Source organism: Tubulanus polymorphus, chromosome 7, assembly GCF_964204645.1.
Source record: "Tubulanus polymorphus chromosome 7, tnTubPoly1.2, whole genome shotgun sequence".
In the NCBI taxonomy this organism is placed as follows: domain Eukaryota; kingdom Metazoa; phylum Nemertea; class Palaeonemertea; order Tubulaniformes; family Tubulanidae; genus Tubulanus; species Tubulanus polymorphus.
In genome coordinates, this window is record NC_134031.1 from 18,700,103 (window position 1) to 18,711,573 (window position 11,471).

General features: G+C 39.3%; 4 protein-coding genes across 4 annotated transcripts; all 4 read right to left on the reverse strand.

The window, feature by feature from the left end:
- Positions 1-846: 846 nt before the first annotated feature.
- LOC141909251 (uncharacterized) lies at positions 847-2,875 on the reverse strand. The gene is made up of 4 exons (XM_074799642.1): positions 2,706-2,875; positions 2,379-2,548; positions 1,337-1,939; positions 847-1,253 (listed from the first exon to the last, which is right to left on the reverse strand). Exons 1-4 carry the CDS (start codon positions 2,873-2,875, stop codon positions 847-849), a joined length of 1,350 nt encoding a protein of 449 aa, XP_074655743.1.
- Positions 2,876-3,373: 498 nt separating this feature from the next.
- LOC141909053 (high choriolytic enzyme 1-like) lies at positions 3,374-4,964 on the reverse strand. Its single transcript, XM_074799384.1, has 5 exons — positions 4,946-4,964; positions 4,778-4,868; positions 4,236-4,377; positions 3,852-4,027; positions 3,374-3,601 (listed from the first exon to the last, which is right to left on the reverse strand). Exons 2-5 carry the CDS (start codon positions 4,818-4,820, stop codon positions 3,375-3,377), a joined length of 588 nt encoding a protein of 195 aa, XP_074655485.1. The 5' UTR covers positions 4,821-4,868; positions 4,946-4,964; the 3' UTR covers position 3,374.
- A 1,341-nt stretch (positions 4,965-6,305) lies between these two features.
- Positions 6,306-7,204, reverse strand: LOC141909252 (uncharacterized). The gene is made up of 2 exons (XM_074799644.1): positions 6,796-7,204; positions 6,306-6,712 (listed from the first exon to the last, which is right to left on the reverse strand). The coding sequence occupies exons 1-2, from the start codon at positions 7,202-7,204 to the stop codon at positions 6,306-6,308; spliced, it is 816 nt and encodes a 271-aa protein (XP_074655745.1).
- A 1,589-nt stretch (positions 7,205-8,793) lies between these two features.
- On the reverse strand, positions 8,794-11,037 carry LOC141908936 (high choriolytic enzyme 2-like). Its single transcript, XM_074799233.1, has 7 exons — positions 10,889-11,037; positions 10,501-10,540; positions 10,362-10,393; positions 10,194-10,284; positions 9,652-9,793; positions 9,272-9,447; positions 8,794-9,021 (listed from the first exon to the last, which is right to left on the reverse strand). The coding sequence occupies exons 1-7, from the start codon at positions 10,946-10,948 to the stop codon at positions 8,795-8,797; spliced, it is 768 nt and encodes a 255-aa protein (XP_074655334.1). The 5' UTR covers positions 10,949-11,037; the 3' UTR covers position 8,794.
- Positions 11,038-11,471: the final 434 nt, after the last annotated feature.

Below are 11,471 nucleotides of genomic sequence, written 5' to 3' on the forward strand. Positions count from 1 at the left end.
TATGTACGAGCATTCTAATTCTAGGTCTCCATAAAGCCTTATACGGTATTGCTATAATTAGCACAAAAATACTTATATTCTAACAGTATTTGACTGTACGACCCTGTTTTGCAGTTTTAGACTGACATCCAAACATAAACTCCTGATCCAATACCAATTCAAATTCCTTCAGCCATGACCTATCTTAAACAGGTTTTGATTCATTCACTTCAAATTATTCAATCAAGATTACTAATTTTAGTCCGGTTCTGGTCTGTGGACCAATGCGATATGCAGATCTTTGTGGAAAAGCTGGACTGTCTTTGCCACGGGCAAAGTTTGAGAAGAAAAAGTTAGAATTTACTAAATATCGTCATTTGAATCGATTCAAATGAGACGCCACTGACCAGACTTCGAAACACGGAAAGTCCCTACAGCTCTGTGGTGTAAGTGGTTAGCGCGATGTACAAGCAAGCTCGAGGCCCGGGTCCAAATTTTAGTTTTGCTACAGTGAGGGTCATCCTTTATTTCTTTACCAAAAATTTTCTTTTTTTGAAAATGTTTCTTTTCTAAGACTAAAGTATAGAAATACCTTCTTGGCTACAGCTTGAACAGTGTCTATTGAAACTGTTCTGATTCAGAACACTGCTGAATCTAGAATTACTTGGGTGAATTCCTCTCCTCAACGAGGCCTCTTCCTTTTTCTCACTCACCCTTTCTCTCTACCTTTGTCTCCTTATCTCTCAGTAGAGCAACCACTAGTCAATCGTTGATCGAAAATAAACCCGCGAGATTGAATTTTTAAAACGACACTAATTATTAGAATTCTCAGTAAGTTTTTATTTTCATTTCAGATTGAATGATAATTTAGCCACAGTGTTCATTTTCTGGGATAATAGTTGTCGAGGAAGTTTCTTGAGAAAATGATCTTTTCAATGTCCATTTATCTTTAACTTTAAATTCTACGTCACCGCGTTCAAATTTGAATGTAACTGGTATTTCTACGGTTTCAGTAACCATTAACAGATTGGTTTCTAATTTAGTGCCAGGTTTGCAGTATTTCGGCCATGTGTAGGTTGCCGTGGTAGTGACGGACATCTCTTGCGTCTGATCGGAACCGAATCCAAAGTTTGTCGATGACGAAAGTCCTACAGTTGTTGACGCGAATCCAATATCGCCCTTGGCTTCAGCCGAAACTTCAAACCCGAATTCAAACGATTTACTGAATGTAGCAGATATCATTTCGGTAATGGATTTTGTAGTCGAATAGGAACCTATAATAAAAACAGATATAACGAATTGTTAAAGTAGCGGTATGTGGTGGAGAAGGGGAGGAGGGAGGAGGGGCGTCACTTACCCGTCATACCGGATACATATTCAGTTCCACATCCATCATTAACTATACTTCTAGAATCAAGTGTGTGCGGGTGCGTTTCAATTATGTTTTGCTTATCGAAATGTGCATCAAATCCTTTCAGAACTGTTTTCGCTCTGTACATATTGATTTTACGAAATGCACTCCCGGCGTCAATATTACCATCGGCAACGTAGAATTCGGCAATTTCAATCGGTTCATCTTTGTAATGATCTTTTTCTCCGGTTAGGAATGTTTCTTGTAGTGTTTCAGATGGTTTTTCTCTGTTATAAATTCTGGTGGAGATTCCAGAGACCATCGGTGGATTCTTGTCCAATTCTACGTACACGTACAACATTCCGTAACCGAAAGCTTCCGTGCAGGGATTCCAAACAAATCCATTGCTCATCATTTTTTTCTCTCCTACGCTCAAATCTCCAGTGATGACTTTCGCTTTTTCGCAGTAAAGCTTGACTTTTGCATCAAAAACATCGAGTTGAGTACCGTGAATTTGTTGATGTTTCTTTTCGCTGTCTTCATCTTCGATAACCCATAACACGTTTAAACAATATCCTACTCCTTCAGGTGTGATGCAGATGTGATTTGCTAAAAATAATAACACTCTGTTTTAATAGATTATCGTGTCGGTAAAATATAAAGACAGATCGTACTTTGAAGGTTAATCAGAGTCGTTCGCTACTTAATGTAGTGTATTTGCTTCATCGGATAAACTAAGATAATTCTCATTCCCTATACATCTACTGTTGTTTAGGCATTGACTGTACTCAATTACCCGATAATGTTACTTAGCGAAAGCTCGTATTAGTTAACCTTCTAAGTACTATCCGAGGCCCGGAGGGGGAGTGATGCGTTAGGTGCAAACACACCTCCCCACAAGATCCCGAGTTCCGCTTTTTTGTCAAGAAAAATTACCCGATTAAATAGATAACAGTAACTTTGTTGCATGAAATATTCACTAACTCAATATTCAAAAATAATTGGGGAGCCCAAAAGCAAAGCAGTTGTAGGGGTACTAAATACTTACAGGCGATTTTTACCTCCGCCTTCTCATGAGTTCTGCCGAAAGCACCGGTATTTGCAACTAACTCGTGTTCACGATCGTAATGTAGCTGAATTCCACCAATAATACGCACCGCATTAACACCATTCAAATAGCAACAAACCATTAATATCACTGATAGAAATATCTTCATACTAGAAATTATAAGACATTAAACACGATATAGTGACAACATAGTGAAATATTGCACGGAGGAGTCTCTGGAAATTGAAGCATTTACTTACATTACTGTTGGATAGTTCTCTCCAGAGTCACACAAACCAAAAGTCTGATAAATCATCGAAGATTCACGAGTCTTTTATACGGTTCTTATCACAAATACCGCCTTTGATTTGACCAAATGTTACAAATGAGTTGTAAATGATATCACTGGACCGAGGATTGACACCAGGTGCGTGGAGCGGTCCAGGTGTGCGAGGAAGGATCTCCTTCACTTTGATTACGCCGACCGGACACGTCATCTTTAAGACAATATTGTGTGTGCTATTGTGCTATAATTCAGTTAGCCAGCCAGTCAGTCAGCTAGCCGGTAGTCAGTGAGTCAGTGAGTCAGTGAGTCAGTGAGTCAGCCAGCAAGCCAAACAGTCAGCAAGCCAGCCAGCCAGCCAGCCAGCCAGCCAGCCAGCCAGCGAGCCAGGGCCAACTTCATTTTGCGTAGCTAGTCGACTAGTGGTCGGAACTAATAACCGAAAGCACTAGTTCGGTCGTAACGTATTTCACAGTGTCGGCCATCTTGGAAATGGGTCGGAACTACAGCGACCGTGCTCTCGGACCATAGTTCCGACTCATGGACATTCGGTTTCGTTTAATTCGACTATAGTCGACTTACTCCGATAACCGAAGTTCGCCTAGTAAGCCAGCTATTCGGCAGCAGGCAGTCACCTCGCCTCAAACTGAGTCGAAGGTTTACGCAAATAACTACATTTAAAAGCTATTTCAATTTCACCCACGTTTATTTATTTAAACCGTGTCGCATTCATACAAAATCCTTATTCGTTTTATGTCCCAATAACTCGGTTTATCTCTTTGCCCGATTTTGATGCCAGGTTCCTTCGGTAGAATTGTCTTCTTCAAGCCGTTCTTGCTGAAGTAATTATCCGGATAGTGCATCAATGATGAAAGGTCATACGGCGTTCCAAGGTCGTTGATCTTATTCTTAGCAGTTATTTGAAAGTTGATTTGAGCGTCTGAAAAATGCGTATGAAACAAGGGCGAATTCTTGCTTTCGAATACAAGATTATGATTCATATAATTCTATATTTTTGACATTTTTGAATTTGCAATGGAAAATCTAAAATGATCAATCGGGGAACTGTAGACGTCATTTCAGCCATTGATTCTTTTTCTATAATCAGTCAACCCGCCAGGTGGTGTTGGTAAAAAAAGCCACATAGGTTTCTAGTGAACCTAACCATACGTATTAGGATACATACATACCGGGCTCAATATTTTGCCACAATATTCGGACATATTTATCCCTGTCCAACCTCGTGTGCTCATGCCACAGTCCCAGCGCATGTAACAGTTCATGCCAAATGTAACCGCTATGAAGACAGCCGCGGCCCAGCGATAACATCTGAGTGCCACCAGACATACCTACTGCAGAGTGACATCTGAAAAAAGAGGTTACATAAAAAACAACGTCATCTAGAATTACAGCATGGGAAAGATGTACAGTAAATGGGTATTCTTCGGGATAAGAGTTTCATCGTGAAATATTCATATTCGAAAATTTAGGCGAATTGGATCCTGAATTGTATACATCTAGTTGGATAAAAAAGGTCATATTTCATTTCGAATGGGATGGAATACTCATTGTACCCTGTTCCGGAGTAGAACATGAGAGTCGGCAATTTCTCCGAATTGTCAGCGACTTCCGTAAATTGGAAACAATCGCCGCCTTCGTTAATCAGATCAGCGAGCAGACGAATAGCTTCTCGAATAACCGGTCGATCCGCATCGGCTGAAAATCGTATATCATCCTATCATTTATTTCGAATAATTTACAAAGATGAATAACAGATTTCAGGGCGAACAAAATTCGGATGCGCGCCTCCAAAATGAGCAATGATAATTAGTAAACAGATATTGTTTTTTGTTTTCTTTCGATTTACGTCGATCTGATGGTTGTTCATTTAACCTCGTTTTGGGACTCGGATTAAGAAGTGTTGCCTGCACACTGTAAACAGTCGACAGGACTCGGACCCGCTTGTCACTCGACACTCATAGTGACTTCATCAGCACTTCACTTAATATCACTGAGCTACCGAGGCCGTGTACGTTAGGACCAAAATTAACCAACGGAGTGAGTCTCTTTGCTGTATACCTATTCAAAATATCAGAAATATGTTTTTCGTTGTTACCTATTTTTGTGTTGGTGTCATCTTCAAGGAAAGCATAGCGCATTTTGTTACCGAACCATCTGGACCAGCGAGACTTCACTGCACTACGGAACTAGCGATACAACCAACAAATTAATATGTTATTTATACTTATTTCGCACACTAAACCGCGATATATCCCCAACATACCGATGGAAGATCAATGTCACCTTGAAAGACACCTGAAATCATTTGGAAAAGAAAATTTCTCTAATAACACGAAGAAGTTAGAGATACATTTTCAAACATTATTTTTGTGCTGTTCCTGCACCATGCGGGGTCACTTTACCTTTGTGAACATCTGGTTGTGATGGTTCCTGAGTTGACTTCTAAACCAAGAGAGAACAATTGAAGAATTGATTGTCTTTATATAAATTACTAATGATCATTTTATTTACAGACAGTTTGAATAATCAAAAACACAATAATATCCTATGTATTTCAATTAACATTTCAAAAAATTTCCGACAATAAATCATGAAGGTGATAAAAACTTTTACAAACTAGAATGAAATCATTGACTATATGGGGTATGACGCATACACGTTTAGTAGGTCATCTGGCGTTACATATTCCCGGGATGGTTGATGACTGGGGTAACTACTCCCCAGGGTGAGGTGAATAAGAGAAACGGTTTGGGGGGAAGAAAAAAGCACTTTCGAACTTGATGAGTGACACATAACAAAAGGATTAAAGGAGAATTCACGTGTTAAGTTTAACCAGTGTACAGAGGAAATTTGATATAAATTTATTGTGGGGTGAAAAACCATTGTTAAGATTTACAACGTTGCTCGAATTTTCAATTATCAGTGCAGATTCCAAAATATGTCTTTTAGTTTTATCGCTGCAAGGGTAAATTAATTCGGCATTAACGAAATCAAAATTGTGTGAGGTCTGAAATATTCGACTAGCAACTCCGCCTTTGGTTTAAAGTTTTTTTACATCTAACTTGTGCTCTTTTTAACGTTGGTTAAGGTTCCGACCTGTTTCTCCTATGTATAATTTGTCGCAAACTTTACAAGGTTTTTTATAAATTCCACAGTTGAGGGATTCGGATTTAGGTTTGTTATTTATTATTGTATTTAGATTATTTTATTTTCTCTGTACATCGCGTCAACACGGATATAGTGTTCTATCAATCGTGAGTGAGGGTCATCCTTATTAAGGATGGCCCTCAATAAAGTTTATTACTTAACCATAAATTTTCTTTTTTTAGACTAAAGTATTGAAATGTCTTCTTGGCTACAGCTTGAACAGTGTCTATTGAAACTGTTCTGATTCAGAACGCTGCTAAATCTAGAGTTACTTGGGTGAATTCCTCTCCTCAACGAGGCCTCTTCCTTTTTCTCACTCACCCTTTCTCTCAACCTTTGTCTCCTTATCTCTCAGTAGAGCAACCACTAGTCAATCGTTCAATCGAAAATAAACCCGCGAGATTGAATTTTTAAAACGACACTAATTATTAGAATTCTCAGTAAGTTTTTATTTTCATTTCAGATTGAATGATAATTTAGCCACAGTGTTCATTTTCTGGGATAATAGTTGTCGAGGAAGTTTCTTGAGAAAATGATCTTTTCAAGGTCCATTTATCTTTAACTTTAAATTCTACGTCACCGCGTTCAAATTTGAATGTAACTGGTATTTCTACGGTTTCAGTAACCATTAACAGATTGGTTTCTAATTTAGTGCCAGGTTTGCAGTATGACGGCCATGTATAGGTTGCCGTAGTAGTGACGGACATCTCTTGCGTCTGATCGGAACCGAATCCAAAGTTTGCCGATGACGAAAGTCCTACAGTTGTTGACGCGAATCCAATATCAGTCTCGGCTTCAGCCGAAACTTCAAACCCGAATTCAAACGATTTACTGAATGTAGCAGATATCATTTCGGTAATGGATTTTGTAGTCGAATAGGAACCTATAATAAAAACAGATATAACGAATTGTTAAAGTAGCGGTATGTGGTGGAGAAGGGGAGGAGGGAGGAGGGGCGTCACTTACCCGTCATACCGGATACATATTCAGTTCCACATCCATCATTAACTATACTTCTAGAATCAAGTGTGTGCGGGTGCGTTTCAATTATGTTTTGCTTATCGAAATGTGCATCAAATCCTCTCAGAACTGTTTTCGCTCTGTACATATTGATTTTACGAAATGCACTCCCGGCGTCAATATTACCATCGACAACGTAGAATTCGGCAATTTCAATCGGTTCATCTTTGTAATGATCTTTTTCTCCGGTTAGGAATGTTTCTTGTAGTGTTTCAGATGGTTTTTCTCTGTTATAAATTCTGTTGGAGATTCCAGAGACCATCGGTGGATTCTTGTCCAATTCTACGTACACGTACAACATTCCGTAACCGAAAGCTTCCGTGCAGGGATTCCAAACAAATCCATTGCTCATCATTTTTTTCTCTCCTACGCTCAAATCTCCAGTGATGACTTTCGCTTTTTCGCAGTAAAGCTTGACTTTAACATCAAAAACATCGAGTTGAGTACCGTGAATTTGTTGATGTTTCTTTTCGCTGTCTTCATCTTCGATAACCCATAACACGTTTAAACAATATCCTACTCCTTCAGGTGTGATGCAGATGTGATTTGCTAAAAATAATAACACTCTGTTTTAATAGATTATCGTGTCGGTAAAATATAAAGACAGATCGTACTTTGAAGGTTAATCAGAGTCGTTCGCTACTTAATGTAGTGTATTTGCTTCATCGGATAAACTAAGATAATTCTCATTCCCTATACATCTACTGTTGTTTAGGCATTGACTGTACTCAATTACCCGATAATGTTACTTAGCGAAAGCTCGTATTAGTTAACCTTCTAAGTACTATCCGAGGCCCGGAGGGGGAGTGATGCGTTAGGTGCAAACACACCTCCCCACAAGATCCCGAGTTCCGCTTTTTTGTCAAGGAAGATTAAATAGATAACAGTGACTTTGTTGTATGAAATATTCACTAACTCAGTATTAAAAAATACTTGGGGAGCTCAAAAGCAAAGCAGTTGTAGGGGTACAAAATACTTACAGGCGATTTTTATTTCCGCCTTGTCATGAGGTTTGCCGAAAGCACCGGTATTTGCAACTAACTCGCGTTCAAGAAAATCGTAATGTAGCTGGATTCCACCAATAATACGCACCGCATTAACACCATTCAAATAGCAACAAACCATTAATATCACTGATAGAAATATCTTCATACTAGAAATTATAAGACATTAAACACGATATAGTGACAACATAGTGAAATATTGCACGGAGGAGTCTCTGGAAATTGAAGCATTTACTTACATTACTGTTGGATAGTTCTCTCCAGAGTCACACAAACCAAAAGTCTGATAAATCATCGAAGATTCACGAGTCTTTTATACGATTCTTATCACAAATACCGTCCTTGATTTGACCAAATGTTACAAATGAGTTGTAAATGATATCACTGGACCGAGGATTGACACCAGGTGCGTGGAGCGGTCCAGGTGTGCGAGGAAGGATCTCCTTCACTTTGATTACGCCGACAGGACACGTCATCTTTAAGACAATATTGTGTGTGCTATTGTGCTATAATTCAGTTAGCCAGTCAGTCAGTCAGCTAGCCAGTAGTCAGTGAGTCAGTCAGTCAGCCAGCCAGCCAGCCAGTTAGCAAGCCAAACAGTCAGCCAGCCAGCCAGCCAGCGAGCCAGGGCCAACTTCATTTTGCGTAGCTAGTCGACTAGTGGTCGGAACTAATAACCGAACGCACTAGTTCGGTCGTAACGTATTTCACAGTGTCGGCCATCTTGGAAATGGGTCGGAACTACAGCGACCGTGCTCACGGACCATAGTTCCGACTAACGGACATTCGGTTTCGTTTAATTCGACTATAGTCGACTTACTCCGATAACCGAAGTTCGCCTAGTAAGCCAGCTATTCGGCAGCAGGCAGTCACCTCGCCTCAAACTGAGTCGAAGGTTTACGCAAATAAAAGCTATTTCAATTTCACCCACGTTTATTTATTTAAACCGTGTCGCATTCATACAAAATCCTTATTCGTTTTATGTCCCAATAACTCGGTTTATCTCTTTGCCCGATTTTGATGCCAGGTTCCTTCGGTAGAATTGTCTTCTTCAAGCCGTTCTTGCTGAAGTAATTATCCGGATAGTGCATCAATGATGAAAGGTCATACGGCGTTCCAAGGTCGTTGATCTTATTCTTAGCAGTTATTTGAAAGTTGATTTGAGCGTCTGAAAAATGCGTATGAAACAAGGGCGAATTCTTGCTTTCGAATACAAGATTATGATTCATATAATTCTATATTTTTGACATTTTTGAATTTGCAATGGAAAATCTAAAATGATCAATCGGGGAACTGTAGACGTCATTTCAGCCATTGATTCTTTTTCTATAATCAGTCAACCCGCCAGGTGGTGTTGGTAAAAAAAGCCACATAGGTTTCTAGTGAACCTAACCATACGTATTAGGATACATACATACCGGGCTCAATATTTTGCCACAATATTCGGACATATTTATCCCTGTCCAACCTCGTGTGCTCATGCCACAGTCCCAGCGCATGTAACAGTTCATGCCAAATGTAACCGTTATGAAGACAGCCGCGGCCCAGCGATAACATCTGAGTGCCACCAGACATACCTACTGCAGAGTGACATCTGAAAAAAGAGGTTACATAAAAAACAACGTCATCCAGAATTACAGCATGGGAAAGATGTACAGTAAATGGGTATTCTTCGGGATAAGAGTTTCATCGTGAAATATTCATATTCGAAAAGGCGAATTGGATCCTGAATTGTATACATCTAGTTGGATAAAAAAGGTCATATTTCATTTCGAATGGGATGGAATATTCAGTGTACCCTGTTCCGGAGTAGAACATGAGAGTCGGCAATTTCTCCGAATTGTCAGCGACTTCCGTAAATTGGAAACAATCGCCGCCTTCGTTAATCAGATCAGCGAGCAGACGAATAGCTTCTCGAATAACCGGTCGATCCGCATCGGCTGAAAATCGTATATCATCCTATCATTTATTTCGAATAATTTACAAAGATGAATAACAGATTTCAGGGCGAACAAAATTCGGATGCGCGCCTCCAAAATGAGCAATGATAATTAGTAAACAGATACTGTTTTTTGTTTTCTTTCGATTTACGTCGATCTGATGGTTGTTCATTTAACCTCGTTATGGGACTCGGATTAAGAAGTGTTGCCTGCACACTGTAAACAGTCGACAGGACTCGGACCCGCTTGTCACTCGACACTCATAGTGACTTCGTCAGCACTTAACTTAATATCACTGAGCTACCGAGGCCGTGTACGTTAGGACCAAAATTAACCAACGGAGTGAGTCTCTTTGCTGTATACCTATTCAAAATATCAGAAATATGTTTTTCGTTGTTACCTATTTTTGTGTTGGTGTCATCTTCAAGGAAAGCATAGCGCATTTTGTTACCGAACCATCTGGACCAGCGAGACTTCACTGCACTACGGAACTAGCGATACAACCAACAAATTAATATGTTATTTATACTTATTTCGCACACTAAACCGCGATATATCCCCAACCTACCGATGGAAGATCAATGTCACCTTGAAAGAAACCTGAAATCATTTGGAAAAGAAAATTTCTCTAATAACACGAAGAAGTTAGAGATACATTTTCAAACATTATTTTTGTGCTGTTCCTGCACCCTGCGGGGTCACTTTACCTTTGTGAACATCTGGTTGTGATGGTTCCTGAGTTGACTTCTAAACCAAGAGAGAACAATTGAAGAATTGATTGTCTTTACATAAATTACTAATGTTCATTTTATTTATAGATAGTTTGAATAATCAAAAACACAATAACATCCAATGTATTTCAATTTACATTTCAGAAAAGTTCCGAAAATAAATCCTGAAGGTGATAAAAACTGTTCAAAACTAGAATGAAATCATTTACTATATGGGGTATGACTCCTACGCGTTTAGTAGGTCATCTCGCTTTACATATCCCCAGGATGGTTGATGACTGGGGTAACTACTCCCCAGGGATAGGTGAATGAGAGAAACGTTTTTTTTTTGGGGGGGGGGGGAAGAAAGCACCTTCAAACTTACACATTCATGGGTACTGATCACGAATATGAACAGGATGACAAAACGAGTCCAGTGTTGCATGATGTGAATGCTCTGAAATCCTCAGTCCTCGTCGTGTTCTCTAAACAGTTATATTACATTTACATTTATTCTGTAGTGTGTGATATGTATAATTTCAATGATTGTAAATATATTTATCTATTAGAACAATCATATCTCAATATGAATAACGCGTGTAGAACTGATTTGTTAAACGCCAGACGTTGTTTTTCCAGCTAGTCAATTATCATATATCTCAACTCGTAGTTTATGTGCATGAATACATTTAATTTCTCTAAGGTCTCAACGTTTGGTAAGGACGTTTTAGTATAATTTCCCTCATAGAGAAATTTTCCCTTCCCTTGCGGTCCTTGCTCTGCTTTAGGATTACGCATCATTTTAGGGACCTCATCCTCACCACCTCGCTCCTCTTGAGTTACTTTTTTAATCGTTTACGCTCCTGATAATTTTCCATTCAGTGCCACTTGTTTAAAATTCCTCTCGAAAAATCTCTACTAGTTGCATCCTCGCTTGCCAGGGTTTAGTTGCAACCAATCCCTGGTAA

What these genes read in the sequence shown, in the direction of transcription:
- LOC141909251 (XM_074799642.1), bottom strand. Translation starts at nt 2,875, where the DNA reads ATGACGTGTCCGGTCGGCGTAATCAAAGTGAAGGAGATCCTTCCTCGC. An exon ending in AAGAACCGTATAAAAGACTC is followed by an intron (nt 2,549 to 2,705) that starts GTGAATCTTCGA and finishes TATAATTTCTAG; the next exon opens with TATGAAGATATTTCTATCAG. An exon ending in ATATGTATCCGGTATGACGG is followed by an intron (nt 1,254 to 1,336) that starts GTAAGTGACGCC and finishes TTTTTATTATAG; the next exon opens with GTTCCTATTCGACTACAAAA.
- LOC141909053 (XM_074799384.1), bottom strand. Translation starts at nt 4,820, where the DNA reads ATGCGCTATGCTTTCCTTGAAGATGACACCAACACAAAAATAG. An exon ending in TGACACCAACACAAAAATAG is followed by an intron (nt 4,378 to 4,777) that starts GTAACAACGAAA and finishes TACGATTTTCAG; the next exon opens with CCGATGCGGATCGACCGGTT. An exon ending in GTGGCAAAATATTGAGCCCG is followed by an intron (nt 3,602 to 3,851) that starts GTATGTATGTAT and finishes CGCATTTTTCAG; the next exon opens with ACGCTCAAATCAACTTTCAA.
- LOC141909252 (XM_074799644.1), bottom strand. Translation starts at nt 7,204, where the DNA reads ATGATGAGCAATGGATTTGTTTGGAATCCCTGCACGGAAGCTTTCGGT. An exon ending in ATATGTATCCGGTATGACGG is followed by an intron (nt 6,713 to 6,795) that starts GTAAGTGACGCC and finishes TTTTTATTATAG; the next exon opens with GTTCCTATTCGACTACAAAA.
- LOC141908936 (XM_074799233.1), bottom strand. Translation starts at nt 10,948, where the DNA reads ATGCAACACTGGACTCGTTTTGTCATCCTGTTCATATTCGTGATCAGT. An exon ending in TGACACCAACACAAAAATAG is followed by an intron (nt 9,794 to 10,193) that starts GTAACAACGAAA and finishes TACGATTTTCAG; the next exon opens with CCGATGCGGATCGACCGGTT. An exon ending in GTGGCAAAATATTGAGCCCG is followed by an intron (nt 9,022 to 9,271) that starts GTATGTATGTAT and finishes CGCATTTTTCAG; the next exon opens with ACGCTCAAATCAACTTTCAA.